Source organism: Jaculus jaculus, chromosome 11 (genome assembly GCF_020740685.1).
Source record: "Jaculus jaculus isolate mJacJac1 chromosome 11, mJacJac1.mat.Y.cur, whole genome shotgun sequence".
NCBI lineage: Eukaryota > Metazoa > Chordata > Mammalia > Rodentia > Dipodidae > Jaculus > Jaculus jaculus.
In genome coordinates this window covers 79,479,434-79,504,165 of record NC_059112.1, presented here as the reverse complement: position 1 = coordinate 79,504,165, position 24,732 = coordinate 79,479,434, and the positions used below count along the sequence as shown (strand labels likewise).

General features: G+C 37.2%; 1 protein-coding gene across 11 annotated transcripts in view; it reads left to right on the top strand.

Annotated features, from left to right (window-relative positions):
• The window catches only part of Mecom (MDS1 and EVI1 complex locus), an 806,791-nt gene that overhangs the window by 761,741 nt on the left and 20,318 nt on the right, over positions 1–24,732 (top strand). For 5 of the 11 annotated variants that reach the window (XM_045161392.1, XM_045161389.1, XM_045161385.1 and 2 more), the window contains 6 exons: positions 292–508; positions 5,927–6,074; positions 7,330–7,486; positions 12,191–13,547; positions 16,754–16,841; positions 21,794–21,820. In XM_045161392.1, coding sequence (XP_045017327.1) covers positions 292–508; positions 5,927–6,074; positions 7,330–7,486; positions 12,191–13,547; positions 16,754–16,841; positions 21,794–21,820 — 1,994 coding nt within the window. Of the gene's footprint in view, positions 1–248; positions 509–5,926; positions 6,075–7,329; positions 7,487–12,190; positions 13,548–16,753; positions 16,842–21,793; positions 21,821–24,732 lie in introns of those variants that run through there. The other 6 variants (XM_045161386.1, XM_045161394.1, XM_045161395.1 and 3 more) reach the window with 6 other exon arrangements.

The window sequence follows — 24,732 nt, the reverse complement described above, 5'->3', positions numbered from 1 at the left end:
TAGTTACCACTTCTGATATCCTTGGAATCTAGCAAGTGTCCACCACTGAGTTCTGACCATGAGGTTATACTGTAGCCATAGTACTATGTATGTCATTTTTCCTGGTCCCCTCTGGGATCCTATTCATATATTAGTTCTAATTATTCCTACTCCACATTAAAATTTCCAAGATGGAATTGACCATCAAAAATGTTTGGTGGTGGTGTATATAGCTCAGTAAGCTTAAATGGCTGCTTTTGTGATGGCAGTTCTAGACCTCCCCAGGTTCATAACTCTGCACTGCGTCCACAGAAGAACGGCAGTACCGCTGTGAGGACTGTGACCAGCTCTTTGAGTCCCAGGCTGAACTAGCAGATCACCAGAAGTTTCCATGCAGCACACCTCACTCGGCCTTCTCCATGGTGGAGGAGGACTTTCCTCAAAACCTGGAGAGTGAGAGCGATCTCCGAGAGATGCATGGGAACCAGGAGTGCAAGGAATGTGATCGAGTCTTCCCTGATCTACAAAGGTTAGCAATGACATTCTATACCACAAAACTTGTATAGTTGTTCTACAGTAAAATGTTATGCTGAATTTTGAGATGTTTGAATTTTGGACATTTGGTACTGGCCAGACTTGCTAGTGGAAAGTTTGGAAGTCATTTATTTCTTGAAAATTTCCATCCATAAAATCTTTAAATCTTTTCAATGAAGTCCAAATTAGTTTGCTGTCAAACACAAAGTAATCATTCATTGAATTTTTTTTAACTTATTGTGCTATATATTGAACTCAGGGCCTTACACATGCTAAAAGAAGGTGTTTCACCATTGAACTATACCTGAAGCCTATAGACATTACTTTTTAAATGTGGTAATTGAGACGGAAAGCTTAATTCAACAGAGAAGGGTGACTTCAAAACAATTGACAGAGTGATAGGTCAAAAATTTAATTAGCTTATATTCTAAGAGATAGAAAAGCGGCTTCTAGAGATACATAAGAATTTTTAAGACAGCTAGACCTAATACTCACTTTACAGATAATCATGATAGATCATTGTAACTCATGGATTTAATTTGCACTGTGTCTAAATTGCACATACATGAAAGAATAAGATATTCAATTTCTTACAGGTGTTTTAGAAAAGATAGGAGTTTCTGATAATCTCCATAAAATAATTCTTTAATATTTATTTTTAAGGAAATGGAAAATCTATTTCTATAGTCTTATTTTATATATACATTTGAATTTAATTCAGGAACATTTTTTTGTTGTTGTTTTTTGGGGGTAGGGTCTCATTCTAGCCCAGGCTGACCTGCAATTCACTATGGAGTCTCAGGGTGGCCTCGAACTCACAGCAATCCTCCTACCTCTGCTTTCCCAGTGCGGGGATTAAAGGCATGCACCACCACGCCCAGCTTAATTCAGGAACATTTTAAGGTTTATATTGAGGAAAACAACATTCCTGGAGCCTGCCCTTTGAAAATAATGTTGCTAATTATGCTAAATGTTACTTCCAGATCAGAAAAGCTAATAGGTTTTGTGTTTGTTTTTACCTAATAGCTTTTTCTTTTTGTCCATACTCAATTTTAAGAATTGAATTGGTTACTTTGATTTTAGACCTGGAAATGTTCCTTGGAATGTGTAACTAGACCTTCAAGTGAACATAACATTATTGTGTTTCAAAGAGAATGGTAGTATAGCAAATGGCTTTACTCAAGAGTGTGAGTGGCTCATAGTTGATCCTTTACTCAACATGCATTTCAGCTCACCACTTCATAGCTCCTTTTACTCCTTTTCTTTATCTCTATTTACTGCTCCATATTGCTTATGTCTCCTCTCGGACAAGATTCCATGTGGCAATCATTCAGCTTAAAGTATGGATGACTAATAGGCATTAACCATGTCTCTCTCCTTGAGGAAATAGAGTCAAATGAATGCATCCAAAGCTTTGGAAATTCAAGTCTTAGTTATTAGAGAGAAAAAAAATGTTTTTGGAAATCAGAGGGCTTTCCTAGCACCCCTTAAATTCATCTCTGGTACTTAATATAAATTTGTTATATATATTTAGTGAAATGTAAATTTCTAATAAAAAATTATAGCATGTCCCTTAAATAGAATCATACACAAAATTAAAAAAAAAAATGAAGTATAGAACCTACATGGAGAAGTAGCATCTCTGGAGTCAGAAATTAAATCTATTTCCTTCAATTTTATTATAAAAAATTATGGACAGCATTTATTTTTTATTTTTTATTTTTTTAAAATTATTTATTTATTTATTTATTTGAGAGCGACAGACACAGAGAGAAAGACAGATGGGGGAGAGAGAGAGAATGGGCGCGCCAGGGCTTCCAGCCTCTGCAAACGAACTCCAGACGTGTGCGCCCCCTTGTGCATCTGGCTAACATGGGACCTGGGGAACCGAGCCTCGAACCGGGGTCCTTAGGCTTCACAGGCAAGTGCTTAACCACTAAGCCATCTCTCCAGCCCATGGACAGCATTTTTGAGCAAAACTTGAGAGACTAAAGTTATAGAAAAATGTAATTGTTACTTTCTTTGAAAAGTGCACAGCGAGTCTCCTTAGGAGGAAGAGCTTTTGAATGTACTCATGCTGGAAAACAGAGCCCCAGTCCACTCTACTTCATGCTGAAAGCATCATCAGTTTAGTGGAGTCAGTCAGACACTTAGTGGGAAACAGCATATGAATTCTCTAAACAGCTTGTGGTAGCTCAGCTAGATGCATGAAGCTTGTCACTATATACATGGGTGTCATTCTTCCTGGTAGTGTTTTGGTTATGATTTATATACTGTAGCCCCATGCCCAATGCACATCCTCTGGATATTTCCTTATTTATTTATGCTGGGCCATTACCTCTTTTTTTCAGCATATAGCAATTTATTTTCTGACATGATTCATGTTTGTGTTTTATATTTTCTTTTTAAAATCATGAAAAAAGCAAATTCAAAGAAGGAAAAGCAAGAAAGAAAGAAGCAAAGTTTGATCCAAAATGTTGAGAAGAACCTAGAAGGCTGACATAGTATTAAACTTTATGAAAAATAGAAATGTCTATTTAATGACTGGATTGCTTCTATACTTATTTGCTTTTAGGAGAACTTGTTACTCCCCCTCCTTTTTTTTTTTTTTTTTTTTTTTAAATCACGGATTAGCTGAGAGTTGATAATGCCATGGAACAACATGGATTTCATGCTAGCTTAGGGGAAGCAAAGAATGAACCATTCCTCTTGCTTTGGCTCTTGCCCTATCTTCCAAGGGTCTGGTATTCATAATAGTCTCTAAAAACAAGAGCATGTCCTTGGAGTTAGGATAAGGAATAACTTGTAGCATGTAGCCCAATATTCTGACCGTAGATTCCATGGATCATAATTTCCCATGCAGTATATTAGAATATATATTGGAACTGGCTTGCTTTTATGGGAGATAGTAGTAAATGCACCTCTGCTGTGATTTTTAAAGAATGCCCTCAACTTGTTCAATGTTAAATGTGCTTATTGATACCTTTCAAAATCATTTTATAATCATTTTGACTTAAGAAACAGAGAGTTACATATTGTAGAGAGCCTTTCTTATGATTCTGCATACCTGTTCCCTCCTGGTACCTTGTGTTCACAAACATATCAGCACTTATGGTCAAAGAGAATAACATTTCTAACTCAAATGACTCATAAGGCAAAAAAATAAGTTCATACATCAATATGTATAGAGCTGGAAGGAGAGGGAGCTGAATCAGTGTGTGAAAGATCTTTAACTTACCAAGACATGAGTGGGCATGTCATCTATACTCATACCACTGAGTGACATATTCTTAGTGCACAAAGCTCAAAATTGAAACTGAAATGTAGAGTATTAAGCTTTCAGGGAAAGACATGGTAAGTAAAACACATGAATATGCTTTTTAAAAGTGTTTATTTTGTAGTACTTCTAATGCACATGAGTGAAAGAGGATGGTTAAAACAAACACTTGTTTAATTCCATGATTATCACACAAGGCCTGTTTTGGATTATTTGAAACAAATGCTGGAGGTTATGTCATTTTATTTCGAAGTAGTTTAGTATGTGTCTGTGGAAGATACAGATTTTAAAAACATTTTAGTAGTACACTTGAAAAATAAATCCTTATTCAGATATTCAGTTAGTTCAAATTCTGTCAGTTATGTCACAATTTTTAGAAGTAATATAAAAATAAGGTCCATACATAATAATTGCTTGAAAGACATTATTGTTTCATCAAGTGTTCCTGTAGTTATTTCACTCTTTCTTGCTTTCTCCATCTCATTTTTCTCAGTATATTTTTCCAGTCTATATTCTATAGTGACTTATATTGTATCAGTGGTGTTTAATATCTTTCTTCATTCCCTGTTTGTCTGTAAATTCATGGTTACATTATCAGTATCAGTTAGGAGTTAGGGTCAGTGAACTAACAGAAACTCCATAGATGGTGTTACTTGTTTACCTCATGGGCCTGCCATTGATTTAGACTCATCAATTTATCAGAGGATAGAAGTCTTTTTTGTCTAATTGGTCCCCATAAAGTAGAGTTCACATAAAGCCTGATATATGCATGACTTTTTTTGCTGGTTTTAAGTATAACAATTTGGTTTGCTAGCATCCCCTAAGAATCACTGGTAAGATTATGTTTGTGTGTTTTGAATGTATTATTGCTAAATGTACTCTCACTGATGGTGATCTTGGTCCATCTTGAGTCAATGACCATCTCTTCAAGTGGGCACCCTGATACTTTTGACATCATCTACAACTTTTTTGATTTTTATAGTTGCAAAATGTTCAAAACATATCTTCTATATTTTATCAGATTGGGAATGGGCTCTCTTTCTAAGGAGCTCTTGTTACTATAATTAAGAATAGTATATTAGTGTGCTAAGAAGATATACTTAAAGTACCAAAATGTTGCATGCATCTTTTGACTACTATAGTAATCCAGTATGTATACTGTCTGTCTGTCTATCTATCTATCTATCTATCTATCTATCTATCTATCTATCTATCTATCTATCCATCTATCTATCTATCTATCTATCTGGCAGCTACCTGTGTATCTATCTAATCTATGTTTATTTCTATTTATCTATTAATAATCTATCTTTCACTTATATGTATATCTGTCAATCATCTATCATTCTATAAAATATATCTATCACCTACCTACTTATTTTTATCCATCACTTAATTACCTACCTATCCACCTACTCTTGTCTATCCATCAACCCTTGCGTCCAAGGGCCATATTAGGAAGGGTTTTTTTTTTTTTTTGAGGTAGGGTCTCACTCTAGCCCAGGCTGATCTGGAATACACTATGTAGTCTCAGGGTGACCGCGAACTCACAGCAATCCTCCTACCTCTGCCTCCCAAGTGCTGGGATTAAAGGTGTGTGCCACCATGCCCAGTTTAGGAAATTATTTGTTGAGTAGTTAGCCTGTGGTTCTCATTCCCATGTAGTAATATGGGAAATAGAAACACATAACTGTAAATAAACATACAAATAGTTTTGCATTTAGAGGTTACATATATTAGACAGACAATTTGCTTTATGTTCTTAAGTATTTTATAAGCATTTTAATACTATTTTTGCATTTGAATGAAGCAGCTTTAGAAAATAATATTGTTTTTGATTTGTGTAGTAAATCCAGAATGGGAACATAACTGTTACCATGTTACCATGTTCCTAAATCAGTAGGCAATCCTCAATAGCTGCATCAGATTTATTTTCAAACAAGTCTAATCTTTGAACTGATGAGAAACGTAGCCAAGAAATTATAAGTGCACTTTATTTAATAGAAATCCATTTATCCTTTTCATTCCTCTCATCTGAACCCTTCTTAATTCTTTCATTGCCAGTTGTATTTGTAATAAAATAACATGAATGCTCCTTGTCACCATGTCTTACTAAATCAATTGTCCTCTTAACAGCTTGGAGAAACACATGTTATCACATACCGAGGAAAGGGAATACAAGTGTGATCAGTGTCCCAAGGCATTTAACTGGAAGTCCAATTTAATTCGCCACCAGATGTCACATGACAGTGGAAAGCACTATGAATGTGAGAACTGTGCCAAGGTACAGTGAATTTGTAGGCTACTTGCCTCTCTCTGTCATCCTGCTCTTTCTTAATCCATCACTTGCTACGATTAGGAAAACAAGCCTTGAGAGAGGAAACTATAAATATCTTAAGAAGAGTGGACTGAGTGGTGTATGCTAAAAGGCATTAATAGAGTATACAAAAACACTTAGTATCCTTTTATTTTTGCAGGAGAGGAAGTCATGCTTAATGGTGAGTTCCAGAACTAGGTGTTAGACATCATTGGGAAATTCCTGGTTCCACTACAGACTTGCCAGTGTGGGGTTGTTTTATAGCTTTGTAGGGAATGAAAATTGTATCCAACACACATTACTGATTCCTTTTAATAGAAATTTGTGAGGAAGTCACATAAAATTTCTGAATGCCTATTCAGAAAGAATGGAGACTCCTATATTTGCAGATTTGTTTTCACCTAAGTCCTGTCTGTAAATCACAACTTGGTTCTGATTGAAAAGCAAGGGGCCTCTTTCTTAGTAGCCGGACCTGAAGAGCACATGGGTGTAATGAAAAGTACCTTGCTTAGACCACAACTGTGAGCTACAGCAATGGGAATTCAGGACTTTCGATTTTCATGTCTTCTGGTTAACTCAGAGATGTCCTGGTATCTTTAAAGTTGCTTTCTGGTCCAAAAACTTTCCATAGTATTTGAATAGCTTTTCTCCTGCCAGTGGAAATTGTGACAGTTGAAATTATCTTTAGGGAGATTTTATTCCTGAATGTGTTACTGGCATATTCATTTTTTTTTCTCAGTACAATGTCCAAAGGAATAGTTCTAGCTTGTTGGCAAAGTACTGTAAGACTGTTTTAGAAATTAACCTTTTAGGGTGACTGTTTAAAAAGGTTTGGGGGTATTTTAGTTAAAATCTTCCAAATTTTGTGCACAAATGTGTCTTCATTTAAAGAGTGGAAGTAGCATACTAGTTGTAATCGTAGTATGACCAGCATTTTATTATTTAACTCCAGTCACCATAAAGGGGACCACAAAGGCCTTGAACTTGGCCTTATTGTACATTCATTATGTAACTGTTCTGTAACGGATTCTAGTGGATAACCCACGTTAAAGATCAGGAACTGAATACTTCGAGGTTCCATTCTTAGAGAGAATCATTATACTTTGGAAATAGGACTTCCTTTTGGTCTTTCAGGGAACAAAATTCTTCCTTGAGCCATGCTTGGTCTTCTTTGCTGTGTCCTCAAGTGAAGTTTCTGGATTAATCAGTACTCATTTCCTAGCAGGTTTTCACGGACCCTAGCAACCTTCAGCGACACATTCGGTCTCAGCATGTTGGTGCTCGGGCCCACGCTTGCCCGGAGTGTGGCAAGACGTTTGCCACTTCGTCAGGCCTCAAACAACACAAGCACATCCACAGCAGTGTGAAGCCCTTTATCTGTAAGTTTGAACACTCCAGCCCTCCTTTCTGCATCTGTCTCTCCTCCAAAGTCCTCTATGCTCAGAAGCAGGGCCACAAAGGGCCACCAGAGCAAGGGAAGCCATCTTCCTAGCTATTTAATGGTCCAAGCCAGTAGGGTTATTTCCTATTACAAGAAAATCTATTATAACCAGATCCACAGTATTTTGTCTATAATCCCTTGGGTATTTTCTTTTAGATGAAATGAATAACAGGTAAAGAAAAGAAAAGTTAAATAATGAAAGGGAAGCCTCCTCAGGTTGTAGGATTTAATCTAGACGACCAGATTTGTCTCACACTGTAAATGTTCATGGCTTTGTAAAACAGCAAATAACAGATATCATTAACCAAGATGAAGTGATTAAAAACTTGTTCTGGATCACAAAGAGCTGGAAGAACCCCACCTGGCAAGTAGGCTTATGGCGCTACGTGTATGGATTTAGTATAAGTGTGGAGAGGGGAATAAAATGCCCTTTCATCTTCTCAGGCTTGCCTCACCCTGAAGATTGGTAGTTCTCTGCCACTCAAAAAGCAGGATACTTTTGCTTTGATGCTGGACACGCTGCTGTTCTTACCCACTGCACTAAAGCAAATTTGCAGGCAGTGTGCTTTCAGGGGACATCCAGTCTGACCACCTACTTGGCACATCCCTGGACAGACCACTTTAGTAACACATTTCAAGCAAAGGAAAGCTCAGCTCTCATTTTCTGTTCATCTACCCATGTCTTTTCTCTGGGTTGTGCTGAAATATTTCACAAGAAAAATCGTTTGTTCTTAGTCCATCTCGGCAACAACTCTGGGCTTCTTTTGTTCCCTGGCTTGGCTGGGTCTGTAAGTACAGGGACATATTGAGCTGCGCTACACTACACACTTCTAAACTGGCTTTGGATCCAGCTACGGGTAGAATTGCTGGGAGCATGCCTAGCACCTGGCAGTACCTCTGACTTGAGAACCCCATGCAAAATGGTTTTACTGACAACGACTGATGGTTTGCAGTAGGTATATGAGGCACCATTACAGGACCTGCTGGAAAAACATCTAATTTTCAGTGCCAATGAAGAGATGCCAGAGACTAACGGTCCCATTCTTTGCCTTGACAAAGTCTTTTATTGTCCTTCCAGCACCAAGTGAACTTACCTTTCCTTTTCTAGCTTACACCAGGGTCCTGTTTTACTCAGATATGCTGTTCCCTGGGTGGAGTGAGAAGGACTTAGAGATAAACAAAAAGGGTGCTCCAGTCTCCCTTGGGGAAGCTGTGTTGAAAATAATGGGAAATAAAGTATTCAATTTCAGACTTCTTGCCTCAGACTGTAGGCCACAGTGCTTTGAAATCATATTTGGGGGCGCTGCACACAGAAGATCCTAGTTTTTACCATACTTGAGAAAGAAATTAACAAACATGCTTTGAGAAAAACATGGAATAAATCACAAGGGACTCTAATTAGCTATTGAATGCTTTTTCTATTTTTAAAATAAATGTTAGGAAATAAAGACTTCCATCACTCAAGACTCCAGGACCTGTATGGTTAATTGTGTGGAAGTCAAATGTTTAGCTTTAAAATGCCATACGCTGTCCCCTTCCATTCAGAATGCACAGACTATTCCCTCTGAATGCATTTTCAGCAATTATTGGTAAATTTAAATAGCAGATGGCATTCTTCAAACATAAAATCTGACAGAGGACCATGGAGTAATTATGAATAATAGCCGTGTAATTTCAGAACAAAAGAGTTTAAGGATCAGGGGTTGGTGTGGAGACTGGGGTGGAAGAGGTCCACCTAGGTCTGATATCTGTTTCGCACCAAAAGGCCACACACCACGATTTGCCCCCACTGGTGTGTTTATGGCAACTGTCTCTTGTTACAGTTTGCCGCCAAACTTGAGCCCAGAATCACCAGTGCTAAGGTAATTACTCACTGCCTTTATAGAAACCTCCAGCCTTCCCAAATAGAAACCACATGCTCTAATAGACTGAATATATTCAAAATACCTCTTAATTTGTTTATTAAGTAGAAAAATGCAACGTTAACTGCAGGCTAATTCCTTATTACTGAGAAAATTACAGTAGAGCATAGACTTCAACATTAATCGAACCAGTTTACCTAGAAGGTTCATCTAACATGTTGATACCTCAAACAAAACCTTCAAGTGCTGAAACCAAACCTTTGCATAAAGAAACATCTCAGAGTCAGTATTCTTGAGATCATAGACTATGCTCATCCATGTAACAAAGGGTCCAGCCAGGCAAGTTAGATACAACCCTTGTTTCTCCAGCACAGAGAAGCTCTGACTTTCCTTAAAGCCATCCTGCTATAAGAAAGAAGAGTAGAGAGCAACCTGTTACCGCCAAAAATGGTGTGAAAGTTTCATATACTTGTGTACCTTGATTGAATACCCATCAAGATATTTTTTCTCAGTGCTTTTTATTCTCAGAGGAGAGATGCTTTCTAAATGAGTACATTTTTAGAATTCCAGTACAATTTTATTGAGTACTTTTTGGGAACTGGTAATAATTAAATTAGCATAATATGATTTAGCTAAAGTCTAATCTTTCTGCCCCTTCCATTGTGTGATTTTAATTTGCTGATTCAAGCAATGTAAATGATTTGTGTATTTATTGAGTCTGGATAAATACTTTTAAAATAGATTCTGGTCAGTTTATTCTGATACGATCATTTCAAAAGAAATCTCTTGCCTCTTTTCATTAAAATGCAAGCTGTAGTCTCCACAATGCTGAGTCTTCTCCTAATTAAAGGTCCTTTAATATTAACAAGCACATAGATATGTGTAGCAATACACCTTAGCTTTTATCAGTAAGAGGAAAAGAGAAACACAATCACTTAATACTTCCTGTTTGTGTGTGGGAGCCTGGGGGAATAAAGTTATAGATAAGTGTTGGTTGACTGAGGCCTGTAAAAACTCGTTTTGCATGAGTTTTAAAAAGTTACTATTGGGGCTGGAGAGATGGCTTAGTGGTTAAGCGCTTGCCTGTGAAGCCTAAGGACTCCGGTTCGAGGCTCGGTTCCCCAGGTCCCACGTTAGCCAGATGCACAAGGGGGCGCACGCATCTGGAGTTTGCTTGCAGAGGCTGGAAGCCCTGGCGCGCCCATTCTCTCTCTCTCCCTCTATCTGTCTTTCTCTCTGTGTCTGTCACTCTCAAATAAAATTTAAAAAAAAAAAAAACTATAAAAAAAAAAGTTACTATTGGCCGGGTGTGGTGGTGCACACCTTTAATCCCAGCACATGGCAGGTAGAGGTAGGGGGATTGCTGTGAGTTCAAGGCCACCTGAGACTGCATAATAAATTACAAGTCAGCCTGGGCTACAGCAACACCCTACCTGGGGTGGGGGGGGGGGTGGGAAGAAAAGAAACGATTGCATTGACATACCTAAGTAATTCATTCTATATGTAAAAGTAGCAATCATGTGACAGCAATAAATGTTACATCTTTGTCAATTTAATATCTTAAGATCAAGTTATTTCAATAATTAAAACAAGATATATTTCATTTCTGCATATATTAAACATGAACAGTAAGATCACACATAATGTAACTCATCCCTACCAAAGTTAACTAAAAATACCATGCTTAGGCAACTGACAGAATCCTGCTGGCTTGCAAAATAAGTGGAAAGTCTTATTTAAAAGGGGAGTTATTAAGGGTTACAAAGTCTTACAATATACTTAGATATATTGGCACATGTGTGAGAAGGAGACATACTTTATTGTCAAGTTCCTGGTGAAAGGGGACAGTGCAGGACCACACCCCACGCTGTGTTCCTTCTGGATGAGAGCTTTCCCAGCACTGCCGCCTGCTCAGTATACTTGGCTATAACACCCAGAAGTCAAGCCCTGAGATAACCAAGGAAGATACAACAACAAGTGGACATGTTTCCCAAGGATGCGGGTTTCATAAATGCAGGAAGGTTAGCACAACCACTGGTGTGAGGGGAAGTCAGAGGACGTGATCATCGCTCATGGGAACCAGCAATGCAGGATGGGCTACATTCAATTTAGTTTCCTTTGCAGGCTTAAAATAGAGCCATTGTAAATTATGTCAGTCTTTCTCAAATCATGAAAATGATTGTTAAAAAGTCTCAGAATACACAATGTGCATTGTTGTGTGGCTTTGATGTGTGAATGATGAGAGTGTATGATATAATACTAGTGAAATAATGGGAGTCCAGGCTCAGGCCTTTTCCCCCATGGGGAGAAGTAATCAAGGTGAAGTTTGTGGTCAAGGGAAAGGCGATTTTATTTTGCCTCCAATACATAATTATCTAAGTGGTCTTTTTCTTTTCATGCTTGTTATATCTCAAGATTCAAATATTCAGACTCTACTAGTGTTAGCAATTGGGTGGAAAACAAGGCTTTTTGCAATGCAACTTTCCATAAATATTTAGATACATAAATATTGTGCAAAATAGTGTGTAATGGGGATGAAAGAATATTTATATGTGTGTTAAATATTTGTGCTGTTTCAAGACATTTGTCAGGTTGAGTGCCTTGCTTTGGAATCTAGTGAAATGGGATTTTCTGTGTCTGGGAGCATCCAGATTGGTGGCTCCAACGTCTATTCCTGGCTTCCTAATTGAAATCAGTCTGGGTAAACCAATTGTGATACTTGCTAAATTCAGAAGCAATTTCCATAAAGCCTGAGATTCTTTTTTGTTGTTTGCACACAGGTGAGGTCTGCCATAAATCCTATACTCAGTTTTCAAACCTTTGTCGTCATAAGCGCATGCATGCTGATTGCAGAACCCAAATCAAGTGCAAAGACTGTGGACAAATGTTCAGCACTACGTCTTCCTTAAATAAACACAGGAGGTTTTGTGAGGGCAAGAATCATTTTGCGGCAGGTGGATTTTTTGGCCAAGGCATTTCACTTCCTGGAACCCCAGCTATGGATAAAACGTCCATGGTTAATATGAGTCATGCCAACCCGGGCCTGGCTGACTATTTTGGCACCAATAGGCATCCTGCTGGTCTTACCTTTCCAACAGCTCCTGGATTTTCTTTTAGCTTCCCTGGTCTGTTTCCTTCGGGCTTGTACCACAGGCCTCCTTTGATACCTGCTAGTTCTCCTGTTAAAGGACTATCAAGTACTGAACAGTCAAACAAAAGTCAAAGTCCCCTCATGCCACATCCTCAGATACTGCCAGCTACACAGGATATTTTGAAGGCACTATCTAAACACCCACCTGTAGGGGACAATAAGCCAGTGGAGCTGCTGCCCGAGAGGTCCTCTGAAGAGAGGCCCCTCGAGAAAATCAGTGACCAGTCAGAGAGTAGTGACCTTGATGATGTCAGTACACCAAGTGGCAGTGACCTGGAAACAACCTCGGGCTCTGATCTGGAAAGTGACATTGAAAGTGATAAAGAGAAATGTAAAGAAAATGGTAAAATGTTCAAAGACAAAGTAAGCCCTCTTCAGAATCTGGCTTCAATAAATAATAAGAAAGAATACAGCAATCATTCCATTTTCTCACCATCTTTAGAGGAGCAGACTGCCGTGTCAGGAGCTGTGAATGATTCTATAAAGGCTATTGCTTCTATTGCTGAAAAATACTTTGGTTCCACAGGACTGGTGGGGCTGCAAGACAAAAAAGTTGGAGCTTTACCTTACCCTTCCATGTTTCCCCTCCCATTTTTTCCAGCATTCTCTCAATCAATGTACCCATTTCCTGATAGAGACTTGAGATCGTTACCTTTGAAAATGGAACCCCAATCACCCAGCGAAGTAAAGAAACTGCAGAAGGGAAGCTCTGAGTCCCCCTTTGATCTCACCACTAAGCGAAAAGATGAGAAGCCCTTGACTCCAGTCCCCTCCAAGCCTCCAGCGACACCGGCTACAAGCCAAGATCAGCCCCTCGATCTAAGTATGGGCAGTAGGAGTAGAGCCAGTGGAACAAAGCTGACTGAGCCTCGAAAAAACCATGTATTTGGGGAAAAGAAAGGAAGCCACATGGAATCTAGATCCGCTTCAGATGGTTCCTTGCAGCATGCGAGACCCACTCCCTTCTTCATGGACCCCATTTACAGGTAAGAGTGGATGGACAATGATGGCAAATGGAACACCCAAATGAAAGGTAGATTTTGCATTATAAATTTTGTTTTGCCTGTGTATATATGTTCTGTGTGTGTGTGTGTGTGTGTGTGTGTGTACATGCATAAACAAAGGTCAAAATGAGGTGCTTTCCTCAGTAGCTGTCCATCTTCTATTTTGTTAAAAAAATTTATTTGAGAGAGAAAGAAAGAGAGAGAAGCAGACACAGAAAGAAAGTGAATTTAAGCACATTAGGGCCTCCTGACACTGCAAATGAATTCCAGATGCCTGTGTCACTTTGTGCATTTGGCTTTGTGTGAGTACTAAGGAATTGAACCCAGGTTGTATAAGCAAGCATCTTAAACTGCTGAGCCATCTCTCCAGCCCTTCTATCTTATTATTTTGAGACAGATTCTCTCAGTGAACAGGAAGGACAAAAGTTCAGCCAGACAAACTAGGCAGTGAGTCCCAGGGATTCTCCTATCTTTGCCTTCCCATCACATTATAGGAAGTTCTACCATGCCCAGTGTTGGGGGACCTGACCTCAGCTCCTCACGCTGCCATAGCAAACTTTACTGACTGAGCCATCTCCCTAGCCACAAACTATGGCTTTTTTATTATTATAAAACAGACGATGAATTTATTTGATCTAATGAATTCATCTTTTTTTTGTTCAGAAGTGGACTCATTAGATTTGGACTTATTTTTGGATGCCCTGAAGTTAGGGGTTTGGAATGGGCCCACAGAATTTTTTTCCTCTCAACAATAAATTTATTTTTAAACATTTTTTTGAGAGTGGAAAATATGGGAAACTCATATTTAAAGCAAATTGTCAAGTGGCAGAAGAATGAGGCCCCTGGGGATTAGCGCAGATATGTGTGGGCACGCAGATGGTCCAGGTTATTTAAAATAACACAGCCCATAGAGCAGCAAAAGTCTCCTCTGTTAACCCACCAACACATCCTTAGTACATACTGCTCACATTCTGTTTCTAAATAAATCTCATAGAAGCCCCAAGTAAATGAAATATTACCACAAAAATTTTTGTATATAATGCAAGTAGATTGCTTAAAACTATGTCTCTATTTAATGCTTCCTTACCCGGTTTCTGTTGTTATGTGCAAAAATTCTCAGGAAGAAGAAATATGTTAAATAAAAGGCTTTTTAGGCAGTATACTGAAATACTCACTGGAAAATTCAAAGTGATTTAGTTTTTAAGTACTAGCTTTCTTTAAATGTATGAGTAGCAATGGCTAAGATTATTTCATCTTTCACATATTACAAATATCTTCAGTTTACTTTCTAATTGAAAGTGTGAAAATTATCAAGACATGTGGACTTTTTTTTACTGAAATTATTCTAAGAAAATAATATTTTATGTTTTGTCTGAAATCCATGTAATACTAAGACCTTAACTGTGGTGTCAGACCTGTGCTGCAATGTCAGCCTTCTCAGGTCTAAGAAAAGATTGGGGTCTATTCTTTTATTCAGTAATACTGACAGACTGCCCATGACTTACTTCATAGGTTCTAAGCTGAAATCTGTTTCATCAAAGTCTTCTACCTATACCATCTACAGTGATGACCATGGGCCGCCAGCATGTCCACAAGACAGATAAAATTAAAGAGAACAATACAGTGGACATGGTGGTGGAGGCTTATAATCCCTGTAATCCTTGCACTGAGGAGGTGGAGGCAGGAAGGGTACAAGTTTGAGGGCAGCCCTAGGTACATAGCAAAACCATGTTTCAAAGAATAAAAGACAATAGAAAAGTAGCTGAGTCCCTTCACTCCTATATTACTGCAGGAACCTGAGGGCGTGAGAGGGTAGAAATTGAAATCATTTAAAATTACTACAATGAAACATTATTCAAATATTAAATATTTACAAGGTTAGTGTCAATCATCCACATTTCTCCTCAGAATACTGTCTTCCCAGTCTTCCCTTTGGTGTCTCAGTCTCATGGCCCAAGACCTTCCATTTTATCAAATCCATGGGATACCCAAACCTCAATTGTAGTGTCGGGCCAGGGCTGAAATATCAGGCTTCTCAGGCCTAAGGCTTTGTAAATCCTGAAAATGGACAATACTCACCTATGCCAATAAGTGAAATACTATTCACAAAGCAAAGCATGTGTGATATTTCTAGAACTTGTAGCTATTTGTTTTAATTTTCTTCTTCTTTTGTTGTTTTCTCACTGAGAATGGCCTTGAACCCTGCTTCCTCCTTCCTCTACCTATCAAGTGCTAAGATCATAGGACTAAAGCTCATGGCCAGCTTTCAATTCTATTTCAAAGTGTACCTACTCAAATAATATAGCTAGGAAATGAAGTGATTTCATCACATATCATTTCCCTGTTTGTTTAACTGAAAATAGTATGGCAAGTATTACTAAAGCCCACAAGCTGATCTTCTTTGCACCCTCTGCCTGTCACATGCCGTTTATGTAAGCACAGGAGGAGAGAGAGAAAGAGGAAGAGATAGAGATAGAGACGAAGAATATGAAAGTGTATTCATTTGGGGCTGGAGAGATGGCCTGATGGTTAAAGGCACTTGCTTACAAAGCCTGAATGCCAGGTTTGATTCCCTAGTACCTATGTAGAGCCAGGTACACAGAGTGGCACATACACCTAGAGTTTCCTTGCAGTGGGGAGAGCCTGTTATTCTTTTCCCCTCCCCCCAATACGTAATAAAAAATTAAGACAGAATATTCATTTGTAGACGTGAATGTTACATTACACATAGGCACACATAGGTGTTTGATATACTCGAAAAAGTGGCTAGGTAACTTGGAAACTTTGTTATATAGGGGAAAATTTGAAAGAAATAGAATAAATTTTTGAGTAACATGTTTTTGTTACAAGATGGCTTTAATTTCCCACTTCTCATTATCTCAAAGTCGCCAAACATTCTTGCCTGCATTTGAAATGGAAAGGTACTAAATTTGTGACAAAGGCCTCAAGTTGAGTGTCTCTTCAGTCTTCCTATTTCCTGTTACTAGTCAGCAGCAGGTAGGCTTTTTCCATTATAAATAAGACTTTTACTTTAGAGCATCTAGATGTGCCTGAAGTATTCTCCAAGATTTGAACAGATGTTTTCACGTTAGTGATACCATTGGGTGTGTTGTGGCGAATATCAGTGATTATGCAGTGATTGGTACATGAGACTGACTTACCTCCAAACTCTAATTTTAACCTTTCAGAGTAGAGAAAAGAAAACTCACTGACCCACTTGAAGCTTTAAAAGAGAAATACTTGAGACCTTCTCCAGGATTCTTGTTTCACCCACAAGTAAGTATTTTGAATGTGAGATTTCAAGCTTGTAAACTAACTTGTTGATCCTGAAAAGCAGGTGCAATGAAATAAAAGCCGTCCTAAGAACACTAGGATTTCCTATGACGTGGCTGGGGAAGAACACAGGAAATTCTAGCAGTATTAAAGCTGAGCTCTTTCAAGAAAAAGTCATGAATATATGTGTAAAAATAACATAGTTTGGGTGTTAAATTTTTATCTGTCATTCTCTCTTTATTGAGCCAAAGTGCATGTTGGAGTAAGTAGAACTCAGTTGAGGAAATAAATATTGAAGTTGTCTTTTGTGTTTAAAGTTTGCTGATGCTAAGATATGGATCACACAGTGACTCGTCCCAAATGAAGGTCATTCTTATTCTTTTAGTGCTGAGATAAAAACAGGAAATGAGTCCACCTGACAAGTTGTTACCATAGAGGGTGAAGGAATTTATCTAGAGACCACTGGGCATTCCAGCATAATTCTGTAATTGCACAAGAATTCACCACAATACACAGAGCTATTTGCTGAATGGAGTCATGCTATTTATCAAAATATATACAGTTTGCCATTGCAATGAAAATTCTAAACTGTGTTAATTGGTTCATCTCTATGTTACTACCAATTCGGTTATTTCTTTTTTAAAAACTGATTTACATATCAATCTACATCTGGGGAATTATATTGAAAAGACCAATATGTAAATATCTTGAATCTGCTTTCTTACGTGACATTTCCTTCTTATTCTCTTTTGGTTTAAAGCATATAAACTTGGAACTTTATGGTTTAGTAAATGAATTTGTTCTATGTTCAAATCACAATGATAGTTCTTTAATAATATCAGTGAAAAGTAATGCAATTTATGAGGTACTTACATTAATTCATCTTAGGCTATAATTCTTTTCATTCCTGTTACCTGTCTACTTTTCTAGTCTCTACAGTCATGAACAAGAGCACGAGAGCTAAAATACAAACTTCTGTGTTAGCTAGATAAACATGTTCAAAAATTTTCACTCATCCAAACAGAAAATATTTTAGTTATAAAAAGCTTTCGAACCATTCTGCCATTAACATTAGACAGAAATCTGTGAAATGATATCATTTGCACATTTACTTCATTGAAAAGAACCAAGTTCTAGAACAGTAAACATTTATCATTTTTATCAATTTTTCATTTAGACTGACCTAAGTAACACTTGAAAGGTTTCCTGGGCAATAAGCTTGAGTACCATATGCATTTTGTTTCAGATATTGCAGAAAAAAGTACTTCTGTACTGAGACATTTTAAGTGATCAACAAGTATATATTATGAGGATATAATATCTACACTTATTTATAATATTAAAATTATTTTTATATTTATGTTTTGAGGTAGGGTCATGCTCTAGTCCAGGCTGACCTGGATTTCACTATGTAGTCTTAGGGTGGCTCCCTTAAAAATCTAGTAATTAGGACAGGGGATGCCTTAGCAGTTAAGATGCTTGCCTGCAAAGCCAAAGGACCTTGGTTCAATTCCCCAGGACCCACGTGTAAGCCACATGCACAAGGTGGCACTGGTGTCTGGAGTTTGTTTGCAGTGTCTGGAAGTCCTGGCATGCCCATTCACTCTCCCTCTCTGTCTCTCTCTGCTTCTTTCCCTCTCTCATATAAATAAATAAAAATTATATATATATAATTGCCAGGCACGGTGACGCACACCTTTATTCCCAGCACTAAGGAGGCAGAGGTAGCAGGATTACTGTGAGTTCAAGGCCAACCTGAGACTACAGAGTGAATTCCAGGTCAGCCTGAGCTAGAGTGAGACCCTACCTCGACCACCCCCAACCACCAAAAAAAAAAAAAAAAAAAAAAAAATAATAATAATAATCTAGTAATTAACCACTATACAATTAGTGCTGTGGTTCATGATAGATTTGGAATGAACAGGACTGGGGTTCTGTGTCTGATCAATTCTATCTGACTGTTAGTTTTCTTATCTGTAAAATGAGAATTGAGTGCAAAGTAAGTGTCCACTCTAAAACGCCAGACATTTCTAGCTGAACAAAGTTAATTTACTGGTTCATAAGATGGGCAGGTTTGTCTACCAATAGATTCACATGTGCATGGCAGTATTATAAACATAACATTTATATACATTTAATCACATACAATGAGAGAATACAGAATGTTTTAGTATTCTCAAAGTTAGTGGAGGATGACAAAAGGAGAGGTGTGTGCCCAGTGCTTGGATCACAGAGATGATCTTTCCTTCAGAGAGCAAAGTGGCTCATGTTTCCTTCCCAGACAGAGTGTCACAGATGGTTTATGGGTCTTCTGTTATTATGTGTTTTCAGAACAGGATCCAAAATACCCACCAATCTGAATGAATATTCCTGTCCTTCTGGAGTGGGACTCAAAGTCCTTGCTGGGCTCACTATGAGCATGTCAATGTTGGGCATTTGGACTACCTGAGGAGTCTGTGGGGAGGGAAGAAGTGAGGTTCTGATGACAGAGGTCATTTGCCCATTGCTGTAAACATGTGTCCTGTGTTTAGAGTCACTGTGACCATCTCAGTGGGTAGTGGTGCAGAGTGCTGTCGTATATACAAGAGAGGCTCAGGTCTTCCTCCAATTTTCATTATCTTCAAGCCAGTCTGTTCTTTCAGAAAATCTGCTTCTAAGGTCCCAAAGTTAGAATGGACATTTTTTTCTAGAACTCTTTCATTTCCACTGTATCCTCAAGGTGCATCTTGAAACCAAAAACAACAACAAAAAGCCCTGGATTTGGGACGAGAACTAACTGCCATCACAAGATGCTGTGCTACTCACTACTAGTGAAAATGCTTAGGCTTTGAGCAACAACGTTCATCTCTCCGGGGTTTCCCTGTGGGTTTAATCAGAACACCTTTGGCCTTATAGGGTAGTTGTAACTATATGCACAGGGAATACATACGTTTTAAGCACTGTTCCTTACCTCAGAAGTGTCTAATGAAGAGAACTCTTGTTGATGGGTGCAGAGGTATCCTATTGTCCTTCTCCCATCATCCTCTCATCTCTTGTCCATGGCTGCATCATGGATTTGGGACACTTGAGAAGATATTTATTGTGCCCTTCCTTGTTACAATCTCACTACCTCGGGAGTCAACACAGAAGGACAGGATGATGATGATTCTATGGACAAATGAGTGTTAGAAGAAGACTACTCATTGCTTTGTTTTCCATTTAAAGTACACTGAAGCAAATACATGTTTTGTCAAAGAGTGTGTTGCATCTTTCTCTTCAAAATGGAATGACACCTGCCCTGTCTATTTCATAGGGAAGCATACAAACAAAGAGGAGGTCATCTCTCAATTGCCCCAAGAGCAAACAAGAACAGATATGCTAGTGTTTGCTAGTGATATGCTATGGACATGCCTAATTTTGCAATTTTATGCATCTTTGTATTTTACCAGCACTCTCTTCCCTAGTGCTTCATCCCTAGTTAATGATAAGTGAACTTGCTGATGCATATTTTGGGTTTGACTGATAGATAATTAGGCCATTTTACTGCTTTGTGAAATAATGACATATATTTTTAATATCCTATCCAATTTTATTCAAAGATACATGGATATGTATATCAAAATTAAGAGATAAATTTTTAGGGTCTAAGCCTCTCCTTCAGGTTCAGTTTTTGAGGTATGTTCGTTTTGTTGGGCCATGAGAAAACTATTTAGCATTTCAGTTTGCTCTTATGGATATGTTAGCTTATCATAAGTGGGTATAAGCACCATGGAGGCTCCCCTTGGAAACACAGTTGAAAATTATCTGTGGTGCTTTAGTTTAAATTATAATTTTGCAAAAAAGAGGATGGCCATAAAGAGATAAATTAGAGGGGACCCATAACTGTGTGAACCCTATGGAACATCCCATTCCATTTATTTCTTTTGGGATTTTCACACTGATAGCTCATTTGAGCATATATGAAAATTTTTGGCTATTATACCATTATAAAGTGGCTATAATTCTTTAATTTTATTTTCTTATTCCTTCAATACTATTTTTGGTCATTGTTCATGATTTGTTCAAGGGTTTGACTTCCTATAAGCTGCAATAAAGACTCTTTTTTACTTGTGTTTCTGTCTTTTCTCATTCACTTATGGTACTTTTTCTACATATATAGCCTGATTATTCTGTTAAGATGATCCAAGGAACAAGGGATATGTTTTTCAACTTGTCAATTATATATTGATATGAAAACCACACAAGTCATTTACCATTTATATTCTATTTTGCTTTAAACAACTGTTGTCTGTTGTTATAAGTTTCCCTAACTGAAGATGATCAAATACGTAGAAGCATGATATATGTCCCCAGCAAAATGCTACTGCTAAGGGGACAATCTTATTGCTAAGGGATCAATCTTTATGTTCATGGAAAAACTTTTAACCTACTGAAGTTTTCTCCACTGAATACTAACATAAATTGCCATAAATCCATAGCTTTTTAATTCTCTTCATTGAAATCCTTGTGTTCTGACTAAAAATGGTCTGAGTTCCCTATTGTTAAGCAGTGAATTTCTACAAGCTTTCTTATTATGTAAATATTTCAATATATGTCATGTTTTTTTTATTAACACTATAGAGAAATTTTTCTAATGTTTACATATTAAAACAAAATCTAGGGATAACATACAGTAGGTTATAGCACACACAAAAGGAAGTATCTACTTTGCTATAGTTCAGGACTGGTAGCAATTAGCTTTTTTTTCATAAGCAAAACCATATAATCTTGATTACAAAATTTATTTTAGGTAATAGAGGAAAGTCAATAGTGCTATAAAATATTTAATTTTAATTTCCAAGGCTTTGACTCAAGGTATAGTTACAAGATGAGCAAAAATTACTATTAGCATAAATGTTAATTTCTCAAAGGATAGGTTGCAATAAAGAGACCAACCCAGAAGTAATTTTCTGTTTTTGTTTCAATTTTGCTCCCAGTTCCAACTGCCTGATCAGAGAACTTGGGTAAGTTTCTTACTTATGTTTTTGACTAAAGTAATATAGAGCATTAAATATAAAACAGTTTACTTTCTAAATTGCTGAATGGACTTAAAGAATTCTGAGTCCCTTTCCACTAAATGTTTAAAGTTAGCAGATAATTTCCCTGCATTATCAAGCGGCATACTAATTTTGATATAATTGGATATGTAGTGATCTATAAATGGTTGATGGAATGATTTTTTTGCTCAATTTGACCCATTCCACACAATCATAGTTTGATGTAAGCATCTTTATGGATACCTGGGAGCATGTTGCTAAAGGATGCTTTAAATATGTTATTACATGGAGACAACCATTATTAGGAGATAACTATTCAAGATGATATTGATAAAGCCACGTGCAATATAATACCCAAGCTTAAGTGTGGAACCAGGATGACAATGCAGTTCTCACCCATATATCCCAAGATAGAAATTTGTCTTGCAACTGTGGAGACAGCCATAAGATGAACTGTCTAGATTCCATAGCTAAGTAGAACTGAGGATCACTTTCTTTCACTTTCAGTTGCTACTGCCAGACACAGCCAGTTTCAGTTAATGATACTAGAGAAAATATTTCTTGCCTTTTATTCAAAAAGAACTTAGGATATGAAGGATCCTGCATGTTTATATTCACCTTCAAACAAAAGTTGGTGAATAGAAATAACAAGGTATCTCAAAATGTACAAATATTTAGTTCACTCAAAATTATACCTATTTCTTAGGATTAAGGAAAATCTTGGGATGTAGTTTAGATATCCTTTTATTTTTTTAAATTTTCTATATTTTCAGTTATGGTTTCACTCTAGCCAATGCTGACCTGGAATTCACTATGTAGTCTCAAGGGTGTCCTCCAAATCACAATGATCCTCCTCAGAAGTGCAGGCATTAAAGGCATGTGCCACCATGTCTGGATCAGGTGTCTTTTTTATGCCATAACATAGTTATCTATGAATTTAGTTGGAACACATTAACAGCTACCTATTTTCCTTATCTGATGTTTGCTTTTATTTGCTAGAACTTCCTCCATCTTATTTATTGTGGAATATGCCATTGATTGTGATTTTTTTCTTATTATGAACATAACTTTAAGGAATAAGTCTATTTATTTAAAATATTAAATTAGTTATGGAAGGTATGGAGAAAGAGAACAAAGTGCAGCATTATATAAACTAAGCTGTTAGTTGTGTAATTGGTGCAGTATTGTTTCAATTATCCTGGCTTACATCTCCAGGATTCTCCCTCTGCTTTCCCTGGTAGAGGTCTGATCCAGGTCTCATGCAGTTATGTCATCAGCTGCTTGAAAGTCATGGTGTTAGACACCTATACACATGACCTAGTGTTGTACCAACTCACAAAACCACTGTAGATTCTAAGTTAGAATCTCATTCCTAACTATCAGCACAATGTTGGGAAACACTTTGCTTCCATTGAGTCAGTGTTTCTAGGGCTGTGATTTGCATTTGTAGTATAAAACAGTTATTTGTGACAAATATTGAAGAGATAGTCTTAAATTTTTAGTGGTAAATAAACTCAATGTGGTTTTGCAAGGATGACTTCTGAATGTTATGATGGTACATGAAGCAAGATAAATATAAATATTAATATTTACTTCCCCCTCAAATATCCAGGATTTTGAGATTTCTCAAGCTTATCAAGTGAATAAATATAGAAAGCTATCAAACCCACAAACTTTCCCATCATAAGTTATTTATGAATAGCTAGTTATTTTATGATAAAGCCATGTGTAATCTAATTGGGAATCATTAGTCCACATAATTCATAGTGCAGTTGGACAGATCATTTTATGTAATCAGGTTGTTACTTTAATAGTTTTAATGAGAAACTTTTTCATGTCATCAATAGTTAGCTTCCACATAATAAATGTTAAACTAAGTGCTTAGGTCTGAGTTGATGAGATACTGCCTGCAAAATGTTTTAAAAAATACTAACTTTATTGAACTAGAGACATAGCTACATAGTTTTTTTTTTTTTTTTTTTTTTTTTTGGTACAAGCTAGGGAATTGTGCCTGAATATTAGTTTGCGTCAGTATAAAGTTAATAGCCTCTTGGGGACTAGATGGGGGTAAAACAACTTCCTCTTCCAGACATCTGGCCACAGATATTATCAGCAACTATTATATATGTGTAGATAAAAGTTACTGCTCCATAGGAAAAAAAATTATTTACTGATTCTAGATTACCCTAAGACATTAATGGGTTGCATGGCAATATATTACTAAAATACATGATGAATGATTTCTCCCATTTATTTTCCCCATTCTCAGTAGATTACTATTTACTGTATTACATACCGCTTTTCTTATTGGATTTTTTTTTTTTTTTACAAACAATATATGCTTAGATTCTCTTTTATCCATTTAAGCTTCTCTTGATTTTAAAAAATACCAAGACATGCTTTAAAATAAATAACAAAATGTATTACTTCTATAAAAAATGTGTGTTATTTCTGGAAAGACATGTATGAGTCAGACCAGGTAGAAAGAGAAAATTGAGGGATGGAGATCAGTGGTTAAGGTGCTTGCCTGCAAAGCCTGAGGATCCAGATTTGATTCCCCAGTAAGCCAAATGCACAAGGTGGTGCATGTATCTGGAATTTGTTTGCAGTGGCTGGAGACCCTGGTGCTCACTTGCTCGCTCTCTCTCTTTCTCTCTCTCTCTTTCTCTCTTCTGTCTGCCTCTTTTTATAACAAATAAATAAAATAAAATATTTTTTAAAAGAATGAAAAAGTTGAGGCTTTGACTTATACATATGACTTATCTAATCCCTCAATGGAAGATAAAGACTATGGTTGACATTGCAGCATTACTAGCCTACCCAACTGGCAGATATCTAAGTTACTTTTCTTTATTTATCTGGGCGAGAGAGGAAGACAT